Source organism: Oncorhynchus masou, unplaced genomic scaffold (genome assembly GCF_036934945.1).
Source record: "Oncorhynchus masou masou isolate Uvic2021 unplaced genomic scaffold, UVic_Omas_1.1 unplaced_scaffold_1190, whole genome shotgun sequence".
Classification (NCBI taxonomy): domain Eukaryota; kingdom Metazoa; phylum Chordata; class Actinopteri; order Salmoniformes; family Salmonidae; genus Oncorhynchus; species Oncorhynchus masou.
Window position 1 is genome coordinate 176,579 of NW_027001674.1, and position 18,503 is coordinate 195,081.

Genomic DNA, 18,503 nt, shown 5'->3' on the forward strand with positions numbered 1-18,503 from the left:
TAACGAGCTGGTTGGTAAAATAATTCATGAATTAATTCATCAATCAATCAAGTACATTGGAGGAGCGAAAACCCGCAGTTACTTGGCCCTCCATGGAATGAGTTAGACAAGTGGTTTAGATGTGCGTTGTCTATAGACTTGGATATTGACTTTACTTAAATAAAACATCAATATATGAATACAAATGTAATAATGTGACGGGATCATAGAACAAAATAAAGCTTATCATGTAAATAATACTTTGATTATACCTTGCTCACAGTGTGGCAAATTTGATGTAATATTTAGTCTGATTAGTTCAGTTTTGCTTCCCCTGTTGGGGAAAGTTGATTCGTACATACACTCAAGTTTGTGCCTGAATGACAATGTTATTATCAAAGTCCATACAATTGAGATTTTATTAAATAATACAAAACAGCTCAAAGGCACGTTTTATCATGCATCAAAAAGGTTCATGTTGTTTGAAGACACAGAATAACATGACTGCTGTCCTAACATTATCTGTTTAGACCAAGGTTTCCCAAACTGGGTCCTGGGGTCCCCATTTGGGTACACATTTTGTTTTTGCCCTAGCACTACATAGCTGATTCAAATCATCACAGCTGGATGATGAGTTGGTTATTTGAATCAGCTGTGTAGTACTAGGGCAAAACCCTGGTTTAGACTGGCAAATGAAGGTCCAATTGTGTACTATGGAAGGTAAATTGTATAATGTATGCAAAGCTATACTGATGAGTAGTAAATCATGATTAGGGCTCTTTCTGGATTAATCTCAAAATGCATTGGAGAGGGTCTGGGGGGGATCTTGGACATTATCTTTCAATATATTTGAAGGAGAAGGTCTGGGAGGGGGAACTTGGACATTATCTTTCAATATGGTTGAAGGAGAAGGTCTGGGAGGGGGAACTTGGACATTATCTTTCAATATGGTTGAAGGAGAAGGTCTATGAGGGGGAACTTGGACTTTCTCCTTCAATATGGTTGAGAAGGAAGCGAGGCTAGGAGAGAGGATGTGTGGAATTGCATAATGACAATTTAAAATACAGCCAAGCTAATACATTCAGTAGGTAATCTGACAGGAGATATTTTCTTGATTCTTCTGAGGGCTGATGTTGTTGAGTCAAAGTAGTCATCCCCACCGGTTCATGTCAATTATGTGGACATTACTATATTACGTGTTGTAGTTGATAAGTATGCCGCATTATGATAAGACAAACAATTCACGATTTATACACATCTACATAACACATTATCAACATTCATATATAAAACCACCAGCGGGTTGACTCATAACCGGCTGTCCCGCGGTTATATCTGCGGGGCGGACGGGTTTAGGGTCGTTACATATCGTCTGGCTGAAGGGCACGTGGGTGGCGGGCGGATTAAATAAAGAGAAACAATACCTTTTTAAAAAATCCAGAAATGTTTAACTATTGTGACATTTTTATAGGCTACATTGAGGTTCTGGTATTTTTTTAAATTTCTTCACGCCTTGAAAAAAACCTCCACGATTCCGTCATAACTGTCATTTTATAGATAAAAAGAGAGAATTACAGGGGGTAGTTTGGAAAAAAAACTATCCTGTCCTAATTGTTTTGTGGAATAACGGACATTCTGGGATAATACATTCTTAACCAACGTTCTCTAGTAATTCTAGTCCCGTGCGAATACGGCTATATCCTTAATAATAGCATAACTCATGCAGAACTAAGCATTTCTTGCTGTAAAATGATATACCAAATGTAGGTCAAATGTGGATTTGGGTACAGGAGTGGAGAAATATTTATTTCGTTCTGCATTTTGAGAGAATGCCATGCTCAGTTACTGTAGATAACATATGGGTGCTGTCTTCATAATAAAAACTGATAGTATTTCAATTTAAAACACATAAAATATGCTTCGAAGCCGAACTCAAATCTTATCAGAAACATGTTGGGTCGTTTTCACAGTTTACCTTTGGCTTACAACCGGTCAAACTAATATCTTTTGGACATTTTGCACAGAAAAACTTTCCCGTTTTTTTTTTGTTGCTTTATTGTATTTTCTCCCCAGTCCCTAAACTTCTTTGCTCCGTGAAAGATGTGAGAACTTTACCGATGTCAACTAGATTGAAGCATTCATTCTATCGATCTATTACATTCCGTTGAGCAAGGGTTTATTTAGTCTTCTAAAGTAACATATAATGACAGAAGCCAACCAAAATGTTGGAAATTATAAGCATAAATACCGAAATCAGGCAAAAATAAATCCTTCACCCCCTGTCAAAATATTGCTATGCAGCCTAGCGCATTCTCTATATATGCGAGTTGGGTGTGGACCCCAGATTCTCACTTTATAACATATAATCCGGCGGTTGCAGATGGGTTATTTGCAATTGCTTGCGGGTGAACAAACAGTTGACCCGCGCACCACTAGTGTAGACACAAAAGGCCTACAAATACCCCACATGTAATACTTTATTTTATGAATTATTAAATATTTCACATATGGACATATTGGCTATTTTACCCTCCATTCGACTGTTAATGATGAAGGGGTATGATATCACATTAGAGAGATGTTCCTTATTTATATGTGTTGCTGCAATGCTATGTTGTCGTCTTAGGTCTCTCTTGTAGTGAATTGTTTTATCCTATATTTTTATTTAATTTGTAATGACAAACAGCATGGCAGTGACCATTTTGTGAATGATACAACTACTGAATACTACATTACTGTATGTGAATGGCACAATAGTTATGTTGGACCTGAGGATGGAAACTTGAGTTACACTACATGACCAAAAGTAAAGCTCTTCAAACATCTCATTCCAAAATTATGAACATTAATATGGAGTTGGTCCCTCCTTTGCTTCTATAACAACCTCCACTCTTCTGAGACGGCTTTCTACTAAACTGAGAAAGAAAACATCCCTTTGTCAGGACCCCATCTTTCAAAGATAATTCGTAAAATCCAAATAACTTCACAGATCTTTATTGTAAAGGGTACAAAACACTGCTTCCCATGCTTGTTCAATGAACAATTAAGGAACATGCACCTGTGAAATGGTTGTTAAGACACTAACAGTTTACAGACGTTATGCAATTAAGGTCACAGTTAAGAAAATTTAGGACACTAAAGAAGCCTTTCTACTGACTCTGAAAAACACCAAAAGAAAGATGCCCAGGGTCCCTGCTCATGCTGCAAGGAGGCATGAGGACTGCAGATGTGGCCAGGGCAATAAATTGCCATGTCTGTACTGAGACGCCTAAGACAGAGCTACAGGGAGACAGGAAGGACAGCTGATCGTCCTTGCAGTGGCAGACCACGTGTAACAACACCTGTACATTATCGGTACATCCGAACATCACACCTGCGGGGCAGGTACAGGATGGCAACAACAACTGTCCGAATTACACCAGGAACGCAAAATTCCTCCATCAGTGCTCAGACTGTCCACAATAGGCTGAACTGATGGCTTGTAGGCCTGTTGTAAGGGAGGTCCTCACCAGACATTACCGGCAACGTCACCTATGGGCACAAACCCACCGTCGCTGGACCAGACAAGACTGTGAAAAAGTGCTCTTCACTGACGAGTCGCTGTTTTGTCTCACCAGGGATGATGGTCGGATTTGCATTTATCATCAAAGGAATGAGCGTTACACAGAGGCCTGTACTCTGGAGCTGGATCGATTTGGAGGTGGAGGGCCCGTCTTGGTCTGGGGCGGTGTGTCACAGCATCATCGAACTGAGCTTGTTGTCATTGCAGGCAATCTCAACACTGTGAGTTACAGGGAAGACATCCTCTTCCCTCATGTGGTACCCTTCCTGCAGGCTCATCCTGACATGACCCTCCAGCATAACAATGCCACCAACCATACTGCTCATTCTGTGCGTGATTTCCTGCAAGACAGGACTGTCAGTGTTCTGCCTTGGCCAGCGAAGAGCCCGGATCTCAATCCCATTGAGCACGTCTGGGACCTGTTGGATCGGAGGGTGAGGGCCAGGGCCATTCCCCCCAGAAATGTCCAGGAATTGCAGGTGCCTTGGTGGAAGAGCGGGGTAACATCTCACAGCAAATCTGGTGCAGTCCACGAGGGGATGGCCTGCAGTACTTAATGCAGCTGGTGGCCACACCAGATATTGACTTACTTTTGATTTTGACCCCCCACTTTATTCAGGGACACATTCCATTTCTGTTAGTCACATGTCTGTGGAACTTGTTAATTTTATGTCTCAGTTGTGGAATTTCATGTTCATACAAATATTTACACGTTAAGTTTGCTGAAAAGAAACTCAGTTGACAGTGAGAGGACGTGTCATTTTCTGCTGAGTTTAGATGTTAGAACATTGCTGCGGGAACGTGCTTCCATTAGTGAGGCCGGGCACTGATGTTGGGCAATTAGTCCTGGCTTGCAGTCGGAGTTCCAATTCATTCCAAAGATGTTCGATGGGAGTTGAGGTCAGGGCTCTGTGCAGGCCAGTCAAGTTCTTCCACATCGTTCTCGACAAACCATTTCTATATGGACCTCGCTTTGTGAATAGCTGCATTGTCATGCGGAAACAGGAAAGGTCCTTGGGTTTTTAGTTCTTTCAAAGTGTGAGACTGCTCACTACTCAATGTCTTTATTTATTAGCTGTATAGTCAGTCAAAACTATTTGAACAGTGGTTTTGGTGAACAGTGGGACCATGTGTTTGGACAGTAAGAATTGGTGCAGTATCCTTGAATACAGATGGAGGTATACAGTGTTCTTCATTATAACAATATATCCAGGATGTTAATAAATACATAAACACTGCTTACAACAGTCTTAAACCAATTGCAAAAAAACTGATATTGAGATTATGAAGAGAAAAAAAACATTCCTCTGCAATAAACGAGTGGAAAATCTCACTGTAGTATGAAAACAGTCCAGATTCCTCAGCAGAGAGGTGGTGCAACAAGGAACTATCATCTTAGTCCACTCTTCACCTCTCCTCCTTTTGAGTTGATTTGGTTTCTCTTCCAAACTGTTGGGATCTAGGGAGGACAAAGAGGCTTTTTATAACAACACAAGTCATGGAAATGATCTCAAGACGAAACACTGAGCTTAAGCATGGTCAAGATGTCAGACAGGGGCTGGTATTGACCATTAGTGAGTTATACACGTTACATATTAGATGATACACTTTTATATCCAAATAAATAATAATGAACTATTAAATTACCTGTGGGGGGACGGTAGGCTCAAGGTGTCGACCCAGGAACGAGAGCAGTCTCCTCCAGATTAGTCCACTACCCAGGAACATGAAGCCTGTCACCAGCCAGAACACCTTGGGGTCCTGGGGGAACAAACACGACACCATAGATAAAACTCTGTTCGATCTAGCGTTATATCTCTATGGACCACACACTGAGCCAGTCATCCTTCACCTCAGGTTCATCTGCCATTTAGCAATATTACATTGCTGCAGCTGGCTAGTTTACAACGAGCATGTGTTGCCAGGTTAACAAACTCATTGTTAAAGTGTCTCACGTGTCATTTATAAGATTAAAGCTTTATCATCAACACATATCATTAACCTCCTCAAACGTGGATTCCAAGTTCATCCCGAAGGCGACGCCCATCAGGCCAAATAGGGAGAGTGAGAAGGTCCCCATGGTGAGCTGCAGGTTCAGACGCATCATCACGTTCCGGTGACTGGGTGGGCCATGGCCCATGGGGACAGACGGAAATGGGATGGTGACAAACTAGGCCTGACTAACAGAGAGCTGGTTAAGCCAATTAACAACAGGAGAAAAGAAAAATGCCATGTTCAGCATTTGGAAAAACAGGCTAGTTCCCCTGATAGCATTAAATGCAGCTTAGAACAGAAAACAACATCAGGACAAATGAAGTCTATCAAAACCAGTTAAATCAGCAATACACTTAAACTGATTTATTTTTGTCTAGCTAGATAATTCTGCCAGCATATTTTGTATGGACGCAGCATGACTATTACACTATACCAGAGATGCATAACAGGCGGCCCCCCTTAAATATTACTAACAACAGGTTAAACACATTTTGGCCAAGGGATCTGTGAAATAAGTTTAGTGTGTAATACAATCAAATATAATATTATTAATCTACAATGTATGTTTTTAACCCTGGGCAACATGGGCCTGGGAGGCTCACAGGGATATTGATATACACAGTACTCCACCAACTATACATTTGGAACTCATTGAAGCTTTAAAACTACAACGTTTTGTCTCTTAAAGCTGCAACAACAAAATAATCTCTGCCACGTGACAAGATGTGCAGAATTACAGGATATTAGCTTGAAACCTCAAAATGTTCTCTCTGATGTCAAGAGACGGCCTTTAAAATGTTCCTTCTCAGAGCCCCAGACTTGGTTCATCCGGCCCTGCACTGCCGAAGTCATAGAAAAACCTTTGGTATGCTATTTGTTTTTATCTCACTCGAGTTGTGTTCTGATGAGGGGGTCCCTGATGAATTTTCTATCACAAAAGGGGTCCCCGGGCCCAAAAGGTTGGAGAACCCCTGCCCTATTCCCTACATAGTGGACTACTTTTGAGGCCTATGGGCCCTGGTCAAACGTACTGCATTATATTAGGAAACAAGGACGCAGACAGGGTTTCGTCGTCAGTACCTGTCCAGGTTGATGAAGATAACACTCTCGGAGTCGTCTATCAGGCCCTTGAGCTCCCTGGTCGTGTTGCCCAGCTCCTCAGCCTGCATGAAGTAGTTCTCCAGGAGAAGCTCCATCTCCTCAGCATGATCAATGCCCAGACTGCTCTCCTCACTGCCTCCAGAGACACACACAACAACAGGAGAGACCAATAAAGCCTTCATCCAACAACTCTTAAGAAAAAAAAAAGACATTCATCCATACAAGAGAAATGTGTCTTCTGCTGTACCAACCCCTCAGACACACTCACAGACTAGGTTTAAAAGGCTGGACCACAGAGCAGCCACAGTGCCGTGCCCAATGAGCAGTTCAGGAGGTTTATACCAAGGTTGACCCCTGACGTATTGACACCAGCAACCCTCCCGTTGTCCGCTCACTCCCACCATAATGAAAAACGTGTACAATGAACACAAATAATCTCATGAAGTACCATGTGCCTACAAAATCGGCATATTGAAATTTCACTTACAACACACGTGGATCCGTCCACTTGGTGACACAAAGCTCCTCGATCATCTCCTCTTCGTCTAGGATCTTCAGCAGACTGTCCTTGAAGACCTTGATGTCTGTCTCCAGCTCTGACAGGCTGGGCAGAAAACAGTTAGGATTGAAAAATTCTGGTAACTTTCCCCAAAATCCCGGTTGGAAGTCTCCCGAATCAGGATGGAGAAAGGGAATGAGATTGACTACACAGAGCTAAACCAGCCACGCCGTCTAGTACAGGATTTCTAGATCCATACAATAGCCCTGGCCCAACTATAACCATAGGTGTTAATCTGTTCTACACCTACAATACATTTAAGTCATTTAGCTGATGCTCATATCCAGAGTGACTTACAGGAGCAATTAGGGTTAAGTGCCTCGCTCAAGGGCACATTGACAGATATTTCACAGTCGGCTCGGATTCGAACCAGAAACCTTTCAGTTACTGGCCCAATGCCCATAATAGAGGATCTGCCTTGATAAGATGAACCAAACGTTTCATGCAAAAGCAGCAACGCTCCTTATCATGATGTGACTGGCATTGCTTTTCCACTCACTTCTTGCTGTTCTGAAGAAGTATATGCAGTTTGCTGCGATCTGCAGAGAGTAGTTTAGGATCCACAAGAGACTCTAGAATGTCCAGGATGACAGGGTGAACCTCATTCAGTCGAGCCTGAAGGGTGTTTACCTATACACAAAACAAACAGACACATACATGCGTAAACAAATACCAGGTGACACTTTATTTGGATAGTCCCAAGTAGATGGTTTGTAGATGTTCAATAACTGTCAACAACATATCAACTAACTATCCACTAACCCTTATCCTGAGGTACTGACCTGTTGCACCTTCTTCAACTACTGATCATTATTTGACCCTGCTGGTCATCTATGAACACTTGAACATCTTGAAGAACAATCTGGCCTTAAAGAAAAGAGGACTGGCCACCCCTCAGAGGCTGGTTCCTCTAGGTTTCTTCCTAGGTTCCTGCCTTTCTAGGGAGTTGTTCCTAGCCACAGTGCTTCTACGTCTGCATTGCTTGCTGTTTGTGGTTTTAGGCTGGGTTTCTGTATAGCACTTTGTGACATCTGCTGATGTAAAAAGAGCTTTGTGAATAAATGTAATTGATTGATCCGAACCCTGAACTCAACCCTTACACTAGCAACAGTTGCTTATCAACAGATAGTATGACCATGAGTAGATCATCAATATGGGACTATCCAAATAAAGTGTGAACAATTGTTGTGTTAAATGAATAGTAAATGAGTGATTGCGTAGCGTGTGTCTTACCCTGTGCTGCAGAATAGCTTCAAGGGCTCTGAACTCAAATGGCAGTGAATGAGTGGCCAGAGCTCCATGATCCCCATTCAACTGTGGAGCCAACTCCAGGACCAGCCATCTCTCTAATCCCAGACCTCGGAAATCCAACACCAGCAAGCTATTGGGGGTCACTACTGCCTTCAAGGCCTGAAGACACAACAACACACTCGGTTCAGGTGCAAAAACGAGTCAAGTTCAGTCACCTGTCATTTCTAGTGTGCAATTTTCTACTTTTTTTTTTAAATCATGGGATTCTCTAAAAGTTAGAGGATAATTTGAGGCTCGCTGTCATGACAGGTGACAAATGCAGCAGTTTAGCTAACAGTACCTTCAGCATAACTCTGTAACATGAAGCAAAACAATATGTAGCTACCTCCATGCGAATGATGATGTTGTTGTTCCTAGCGGTGATGCTGGTGAGGTGTTGGAACCTGAGGTCTCTGGCCTGCAGACTCAGCTCATGATACAGCTCCATCTTCTTCTTCTCTGAGATAGGAATCAGACCAGGGGTCAGAAGTCACACTCAACATTTATAGGAAGAGCAAATACCTTGTCAGTAACAAAGTACAATAAACAATTGCATTTCGATGTAGTCCTTGTGAGAACAGAAAACTAAAGAAAAGCTAATAATGGGCAAGCTAATGAGGACAATAGATGTTCCAATACTTACCAAATGAGGTTACATTTCCATCGTTGTCAAATTTCATCTATGATAGAAGAGCACAGTTGTAGCTACTGCCAGTATATTTCTGTAGAACTTCTAGATGCATTCCACACACTCCCTCAGGTGATCAATATAGGTAGTCACAATGAACTGACACATTGGTTCTCTCTTCTTGCATTTTGCAGAAGCAACCTTTTTATAGAATGTTGGCATTGTCAATGTTGATAAACATTTGATCATGTCCGATATACTGCTGACAGACATAACATTTAGGAGAGACTAGAATAACAATTTCAAATTGGATATGATTGACACAACTAAAACTTGCCACTTACCACAACAAAAGCAGGAGCCACACTGGAGAGGGATGCCTCAGTTCCTCTATGGCGAATGAAATATGCTGCCAATTAAACAACATTAATAATCCATTAGCCAACAACAACATTTGTGTTGCAGCCAGGTCTTCTTTTTCAGTGGGGTATATCAGCAGTTGGCATCCAATGTTATGGTGCATGACCTACTGTACTGGAGTGTGGGCCAGAGACGGGGAGAAACTAAATCCTACCTGCCAGCCCTGTTGCTCTTAAAAATATGAAATATTTGAGACTATATCTAATGACGTTCTACTCAATATACTCTAAACTAACTTCCCGTTTCCCCTTCATATTAGATCTCAGCCTCTCTCTTTCCCTCTGATACTGCCCACAGTGTACCAATACATGCTCCACAGTCTCTGTTTCCTGGCAATAACCACACTTTCCTGTTGGATGCTTTCCTGTTACATTTAAGGACATATTCAACTGATTGTGTCCCACCCTTAATCTTGTAAAAATAGCCTCCTCTCTTCTGTTCTTTCCTGGCGCCCTCCCCAACTTTCCTCTGTACTTGAAATAAATTCCGGCTCATAGTATCTCTATTCCACTGCTCCTGCCATCTCTGCACCTTCACTGTCCACATCAGGCTTTTTGCCACTGCATGGCTCATTGAAACGACAACATCAACACTACGAAGTGCTGGTTTCACCAGTACATCAACTGCCTCATTCCCCTCCATCCCTACATGGGCTGGGACCCAAGTCAATCGTATCTGTATACTAATCTGTCTATTCCTGCCATGGGTTTGTAGCACTTTGTAAAGCAGGTATTGTCTGCAACATGAGCTAAAGGACTGGAGACTCATTAACACTGCACATGAATCAGAGCAAAGAACTACTCTGTCTGGCCTGACTTCCTCCAGCCACTGGAAGGCCAACAGTATGGCCATCAGCTCCATAGCCAGATGATCTGTAATACGTTTCCTGACTTCCACCCCACATCCCTGCACTACAAATGCTGACCCAGTACATCCTGTCCTTGGATCTTTTGAACCACCTGTGTAAATGGCCACACAATCCTGATACACAGTATCCAGATGTCTCTTAAACAAATACATGTATGTAGTCTCCCAACACCTCTAAATAAACCACTGGAGGCTGGAGTAGCCTTGTGCAGCTAGGTCTAGCCATAACAGTGAAAATGTTACATTGCTTACCAGACGGACATGATCCCAACAGTGTTGCTTTCCCCTCGTCACCGGCTGATGCTTGGAGAGTTGGCATTTTATAGGTGATTTGGAACAACTCACTGTTCTGCAGGTCAAACAGCCGGCGAGGACCCTGAATTTAATGTCCAGAGATCTCCGAAGACCACCCATGGTGAACGACTTGAAACAAGCTTCCATTGCTTTGTTCACCACCACTGCATTTTAGCAAAGTGTCCTTAGTTATTTAGCTACTTTGTTGGTCGAGCCAGCTGATCAGTTGCATTACTGGTTATTCCACTTGCATCCGGAGCAGAATCACTAACGTAGGCTAGGTAGCTATTAAACTTATCAGCTGGCTACGTAGCACTGGACAAAGACAGTGGTTTGTTCTGCAAAATCATACAATCGTTTCAGTCCAAAGTCGGGTAAAATGCTGGATCAAATCCCCGAGCTGACAAGGTAAAAAGCTGTCGTTCTGCCCCTGAGCAAGGCAGTTAACCCACTGTTTCCCGGGCGCCGAAGACGTAGATGTCGATTAAGGCAGCCCTCCACACCTCTTTGATTCAGAGGGGTTGGGTTAAATTCAGAAGACACATTTCAGTTGAATGCATGCAGTTGTAAAACTAACTAGGTATCCCATTTATTTAGCTAGTTAGCACGCAAACAAGGCGCTAGCTAGTAAGTTAGCTACTGCTAACGTTAGCTACTGCTAACGTTAGCGAACAAACTTCTATGCTGCTAGCAGGAGACTAGCTCGTGCTTCCCGAACGAACTTCTCAACCAATCACAGTCTCAAAGAAAAGTGCCATATGCGAGTAAAATAACAAATAACAATAGGCTTGCAGCTGGTATTGCTAAATCCAAGATACGTTATTCCTCCTAAATACAGGGACAGCTGGCTCTGAGCAACTACAACCAGCAGGCATCAGGGTGTTTTGGTGTTACAGTAACACGTGCTCGTGCATGACCCTCAACTCGAGAGGATGAATCCATTTCAACCAATGAAGTTGTTCAACGAAAGAAAACCTTACTTGAGATTTCCGTAAATGTTTGGGAAGAAACAAAATACCCTACACATTTTCTAATTTATCCACGAAATGTAATTTCCCTATGCTGAAAATATACATCACATTGAGGGCTGTGTTTTCACATTGTGGGTACCACTGTGGGCACCCATTCGTCACCCAGTATTTGACGTGACATAGACCGAGGAAGCGCAGCGTCACCACCACCGAATAGGCGTCTCCGCGTGCTGCCTGGATACAGTTCTGGGTTAGAAGATGCCGAGCGGCATGATGCGCCTGATTTGACAAATTGTATATTTTCTGATATCATTGACCCACTTTTGTGGTCCTATACTCCTAGCTTTAGCTGTCAATGTCCACCATTCGTTCTGGTCGTTTTTTATTTTTACATTTCATACCAGTATGTTCCCTTCGTGCTATTCAAAGCCGACGAGTTCAAAGGACCTATTCAAAAGGACTTATCTGACAAAGATATTACTCGGAGTGTTCGTAGTGTATATGTCACACACCTGCTGGGTGATTTATGGCTTTGTATACACCAAGCCTTGTGAGAGAGGTAAAGGAGACTGCATTTCTTCCTATCTTGCAGAAAGCCCCCGTCTCCAGGTAAATAGTGGCCTTGATCTTACACATACTGCAGTGAAACCCTAGATTTAGGGTAGGTTTTTAGTGCAATTAATCATTTTTAGCTATTGTATTTGGTCAGAGAATTCATGCATCACAATTTAATTAGTGACCATGGTGCACAAGAAGTGTCTTTCAGAGCCCATAAAGATCAATTGAATTGTATCAATGCGAAGTCTCATTTATTTTAACAGCTCAGCATTTTCTCCAGTTTGAGGCCTGACCACAGTGAACTCAACCTCATCATCAAGATAGATGACTTTGACATACATTCTAAATTTGAAAGGTAGGCCGAAGTCCCATTTAAATCTGCAGTCATGTGGCGTAAAACTAGCATGTCACTTTTAGTCGAGTATAAAGATAAGGTTATGGGCTGCATCCCTAATGGCACTGTATTCCCTATGGTCCCTGGTCTAAAGTAGTGCACTATATAGACACTATGGTGGCATTTGGAACAGAAGCCTATATCTCTCACCTGTCTCCATTGCTTTTCTTGATTGAAAGGGTGGTGAATGTATCCCTGCCGTTGGCAACACGTAACAACGGGACTCTGCACACATTGGTTTATGTACACAAGTTTGGAGTGTCTCCCTTGCAGGATAACCGGCAGGTCCATCATGTTGCCCAGCTCAGCACCTACATGATGTCCCGAAAAAATCTCAGCTCTGCTAAACAGGTCCTCAAAGTAAGACAACAAAACAATTCCTCTATGTTTCAGTCTGGACTGGCAAAAGATCAGCTGTAACTGCTCTGTTTGGTTGACCCATTTGGTCATCTCCTTCATGGCTTCTCCTGGTCTTGCATTTTCTCAGAAACATGCTGCCACTGCTCCTCGAGTAGTAGACAGACCCATCTCTCACTGGAGGTCCCGTCTAACCCTAAACATGATGTCAGAGGACTTCACCTTCAACAGAGGGACCTTGCCAAGTGATGTCCGGCGCTACATGAGAGTGTAAGTCTCATATAAAATGTTTGTATTGTGTGAGTGTGTTTATTTGGGGAGTGGGTGTGCACTAGAAGGCCTACAGTACACTTATATAGCACAGCATCACTCACATTATGCAGAGCAAGCTACAGAGATGGTGAGAAATATTGATGTTTTGTATTTCAGATATTTTGTCTCGTGTTTTAGATTTCAGGATGAGAACAGGATGGTATATCTCCCACTTTTACATATTGATGAACTCAGCGTCAGAGTAAAGGACATGATGGTGAGATGTTACTCTTCTTGTAAATTATATTACAGTTATAAATACTCATTTCAAGAACATTAAAACATGCCTCACAAAGAGGGCTTGGAGGATACTTGTTTTTACAACATGTGTTTGTAGGAGATTAACGGCTCCACAACCAAACTACCTCTTACAATATCCTACGAAGGCCTATCGCTGAGGCAATTCCGTCTCTGGATCCACATGCAGGATGTAATGTTTTCACTGAAACGTTTTGGTTAGTTTATTACTTTAGTCCTCCTTTTAAACTACTGAGATAACAACATACATTTGTCAACTTCTTGTAAAATGACTTTTTTTGCTTAATTTATTACAGGGTTCACTGAGGTGAATATAGATGAAATCAAAGGTGTTCTTGTGGACAACAACTTGTACCTGTTAGCATTGACTACCTTGGTGACCGCATTCCATGTAAGTGATTTTTCTTGAGAGTTCATGAATTCTATCACAAAGATCATTTCAAATCATGTCAGCCATCTACAGTTTTCTTTGTCTAATTTTCAGTTCATATTTGAATTCCTGGCCTTTAAAAATGACATAAGCTTTTGGAGGAAGAAGAAAAACATGGTGGGCATGTCTCACACAACAGGTGAGAGTGAGGGAGGAGTAAAATATCTTATTATTATAATGCATTTCATGTTCTTATTTCTGCATCCAACTTTTCAAGCCAATTTCCTAACTGAGTTAGGGAAGATGAGGTGTCAGGCTTGAAATACGTTCCAAATTGCACTCTATTCCCTCTATAGTACACTACTTTTGACCATGGTAGTGCACTACATAGGGAATAGGGTACCATTTGGGACAGATATATGGTGTTTTTGTAGATTTGGGTATCAGTACTACAGATAGTTATCCAAGGCAGGCCTCTGGATAAACCCACCATCCGCCCACCAACACTACCTCCAGCAGCACACTAATCTACCGATCTACTCCCATCTACCTCAGAACTAACCCAGCTCTATCTGTTTCTCTATGCTGTTCTGTTCCAGTGCTGTGGAGATGCTTTAGCACCATAGTGATTCTCCTGAAAATGCTGGAGGAACGAAGCAGCTTGCTAGGTCTCATTCCTGTTGGAATAGGAACCACAATTGAGGTATCTTCCATGAATCAGCAGTTTGGAAAGGATTTAGAACATCAATATAAATAATCAATGCTTTTTGCCAACCATAGCTGGGGATGGCAGAAGGTTCCGTGTTACCATACCAGGTCTCGTGAATTCCTTCTTCTCCCTCTACCTGTAGGTATGGAAGGTCAAAAGGTTTCCAAAATACAGCTACAGTGGAGAACCTCTAGGTCTATAGTTCATGTAAGTATTACAAACAAATATATAAATAGTTTATTCACGTTGTGTGCATGGAGGGCCAATGAGCATATGTTGATTTAATTAAGAATTTGTTATTGAAAAAACTGATTGAAATAAATGTATCTTTTAGTGTTTACAAACAAACAGTAGTATAAATTCAGGATTATTCCTTGAAACTGGTTGTCTTCAGGTTGGTAAATTTGATGAGTCAGAGAGAAAGACTATACAACATGACACACAGGTAAGTGCTGAATTAGTGGTGTGTTTGGTTCCTCTTAACACTAATACCATAAATCAAGCAGACAAGTATTTTCTAATGCAGTTCTCCATTTTCTAGGCAATGAAATGCCTGTCTTATTTAGTGTACCCTCTGTCTATTAGTGGAGCCATCTTCTCTCTGGTATACCTGAGGTATAAAAAGTAAGACAAGTCTGGAGTTTAATTGCATTTAAAATATAACTAAATAGGTTTGATGAGGACATTGATCATCAACGTATCTAATATTCACATTTTATTTTGACAGCTACTATTCATGGTTAATCAACAGTCTTGTCAGTGGTAAGTTTCCACATACTCTATCAACCCTCCTTGGGGGTTATATTTTGAATTTAATATCAATTGATCACACAAATACAATATTTTATATAGATCTTTAACACTGGCCTGGTCAAGCAGACTGAACGATGCACTCACTATTTGTTGTACTGTGAAGTGAAACAGAATGTGACCTACCGAGAGATCAGGCTGGTTCACAAGGTTCACATTTACATAAATTCGCTGAATACCCACACTAACACACGGTGATATGTGCAACGTTATTGCACATTACATATAGCCTACTTTTGGCCAGCTAATAGCTTCACCACCAATCAAGCAACATGGACTAAACATTCAAATCATGTTGCTGCACATTATTTTGCTTTGACAATAAAGGTCAAATTAAGATCCTACATCTTGTATTAGTGGGTAATATCAATAATTCCAACTGAAACTGGGCTTCCCCTGCAGGGATTTATGCTTTTGATTCTCTCTATGGCTCCTCAGCTGTTCATTAACTTCAAGGTTAGTCTTACTTTGTCCTAATTTTGAGCATAATGAGCCCTGAGTAAAATGTTCTATTTTGACACAAATCTTCACTCCACTTTCTTTTTTTGTTCTTGTTCTTCTTCAGTTGAAGTCCGTGGGCCATTTGCAATGGAACGTATTGATGTATAAAGTGAGTACTAACTGTTTCATAGTATAATTCATTGTTGTTGTTGGAGCGATAAGCAGCTGCTTACCTAAAGTCCATCTAAAGTGTCATCAAGTTGTCTGTTCTTCTTCACATTGACACTGTGTATGCATCCCAAATGGCCCTCTATTCCATAGTGCATCCTATGGGCCCTGGTCAAAGGTAGTGCACTATGTAGGGAATAGGGTTTCATTGGGGGTGCATTCAGAGTGAGAATTAAGCACTCTTGTGCCTTCTCTTTAGGCAGTCAATACATTCGTCAACGATGCCTTTGCCTGTGTCTTCAGCACACACCCATCCCACCAGCTGGGCTGCTTCAGGGATGAGATTCTGTTTCTCCTCTACCTTTACCAGAGGAGGTGGGTGGGACACAGTTCAGCTATCGTCAGTGACCCTGAAATACTCTAGACTACGTCCCAAATGGTACCCTATTCCCATATGGCTCTGGTCCAAAGTAGTGCACTTTAGAGAATTAGGGCACCATTTGGGATATAGCCCTATAGTCACTCGTTATTAGATTATTTAACTTTTCATCATTCTGAGCCCTTGTGTTATCTATTGACCTGGATGAGCAAGGGTTTGGTTTCTGACAGTTAACAAAACATGTGATCTCATTCATTTACTTCTCTATCTGCCCCCCACCCCCTGTAGGCTTTACTCTACAAACAAGACCAGATGTCGTGAGTATGGATCATGCCACCACAACCACAGGAAACTCAAAGCCCAATGATGGCTGAGGTCATCAAGGGAAAACATGGTTGAATGAAGGAAACATACCTGCACATGGTGGGGTTGTAAACAGCATGGGAGGCTCTCTGAGGGTGCATCAGGGTTTATTAGAAGCCTTTAGTAAAGTTCAGAATTAGTTTTGTAAGTAGAGAATACAGCTGATTTTCAGTCAACCCTGTGTTAACCACTGACATTTCCATGTGTTAGAAGTTTGACCAACCCGTATGTAGCCAACAGAAGCATGAACCGTTTTTAGTGATACATATTGATTACTGCATTGTTAGGTTTGAGGCTAGCAATAAAGGCATTTCACTGTACTTGTGGACATGACATTAATACTTGAAAAAGGAGGCTGCCCCTCGCCCTGCCTGCACGGCTCCATGTTACCAGATATAACCAGTATGTAGCCTACTGAAGCATAAAGCTGCCCCTCGCCCTGCCTGCACGGCTCCATGTTACCAGATATAACCAGTATGTAGCCTACTGAAGCATAAAGCTGCCCCTCACCTTGCCTGTACTGCTCCATATAGTCCACAAGGAGGCAGTGTTGTCAGCCCCTTGCTGTACTGTTTTCTGCTTGTTCTTTCAGTCCTCTACTTCCTGTTTGAGAATAGTACATGTATAGATGGGTGCTAAAGGGGAGGAATGAGAAACATGTACAAAAGATGGAGTAATGTGAAGTACAGTGAACTCCTGATAAATCCAATGTCTTTGGACAGTCATATGTGAGAGCTAACTGGAACATGCACATAACCTGTATCTATCCAGGCTGTATTTGAAATGGGACGATTGAGCTACAATGCACTAATGAGGTTTTTTACACTTTGCATACAATGTGCACTTATCAGGAATCAACTGTACTTTTAAATAATGAAGATACTGTAAGGTCTTTAAAAATGAATTAGGAAGCGTAGCCTGATGTTTTTGAATCACATCCTTCTACCAGGGTTTATGGAATGACTTTCCTCTTTGATTAAATTATTACAATTAAATGATTTATCTGTATCTCTGTTGCATTGTCATGACTAATGAAAAGCATTAGCTGGCGTACACACAAAGACAATTATTTGGTATAGAGGTGCTGACCAACAGCGAATGAAGTGTAAGCTATAAAACCAAACAGTTGCACAGTCCATACAATCTACTCGGTAAAACACTAATGCCATGAATGCTTGAACCAGGTTTTAGACAAACAGTGCAATTAGTGCAAACAATGACAGTAGTGAGGGGTGTGTCATAATTATTAGGTTGATTAGAATGAATTGAGGAAACTGTTAAAAGACAATAGTTTACAGCATATGGAATATATTAGGCTATTGTTATCATATGGACACATAATTATATATTGTACATAATATTAGCATCAACTCCGGGAGGGGCCAGCTGAGTGTAAGACTGTGTCATTTGCATATAAATAGATGAGAGAGCTTCCCTACTGCCTGAGCTATGTTGTTGATGTAAATTGAGAAGAGTGTGGGGCCTAGGATCGAGCCTTGGGGTACTCCCTTGGTGACAGGCAGTGGCTGAGACTCTTTGAGAGGTAGTTAGCAAAGCAGCCCAAAGACCCTGAGAGACACCAATACTCCTTAGCCGGCCCACAAGAATGGAATGGTCTGTATCAAAAGTTTGGCCAAGTCAATAAAAATAACAGCTCAATATTGCTTAGAATCAAGGGCAATGGTGACATCACTCAGACCTTTACGTTTGCAGTGACA

At 41.7% G+C, this 18,503-nt stretch overlaps 1 protein-coding gene and 1 pseudogene across 1 annotated transcript; one reads left to right on the forward strand and one right to left on the reverse strand.

Moving 5' to 3' along the window:
* Positions 1 to 2,957: 2,957 nt before the first annotated feature.
* On the reverse strand, positions 2,958 to 11,585 carry LOC135529632 (magnesium transporter MRS2 homolog, mitochondrial-like). Its single transcript, XM_064958261.1, has 11 exons — positions 10,650 to 11,585; positions 9,459 to 9,523; positions 9,130 to 9,166; positions 8,833 to 8,945; positions 8,430 to 8,606; positions 7,696 to 7,826; positions 7,125 to 7,241; positions 6,617 to 6,769; positions 5,544 to 5,661; positions 5,189 to 5,302; positions 2,958 to 5,000 (listed from the first exon to the last, which is right to left on the reverse strand). Exons 1-11 carry the CDS (start codon positions 10,840 to 10,842, stop codon positions 4,932 to 4,934), a joined length of 1,287 nt encoding a protein of 428 aa, XP_064814333.1. The 5' UTR covers positions 10,843 to 11,585; the 3' UTR covers positions 2,958 to 4,931.
* Positions 11,586 to 11,883: 298 nt separating this feature from the next.
* On the forward strand, positions 11,884 to 17,036 carry LOC135529627 (lipid scramblase CLPTM1L-like; annotated as a pseudogene).
* The last annotated feature ends 1,467 nt before the right edge of the window (positions 17,037 to 18,503 follow it).

What these genes read in the sequence shown, in the direction of transcription:
- LOC135529632 (XM_064958261.1), bottom strand. Translation starts at nt 10,842, where the DNA reads ATGGAAGCTTGTTTCAAGTCGTTCACCATGGGTGGTCTTCGGAGATCT. An exon ending in ATCTTCATCAACCTGGACAG is followed by an intron (nt 5,662 to 6,616) that starts GTACTGACGACG and finishes TGGCCCACCCAG; the next exon opens with TCACCGGAACGTGATGATGC. An exon ending in TGGAATCCACGTTTGAGGAG is followed by an intron (nt 5,303 to 5,543) that starts GTTAATGATATG and finishes TTGTTCCCCCAG; the next exon opens with GACCCCAAGGTGTTCTGGCT.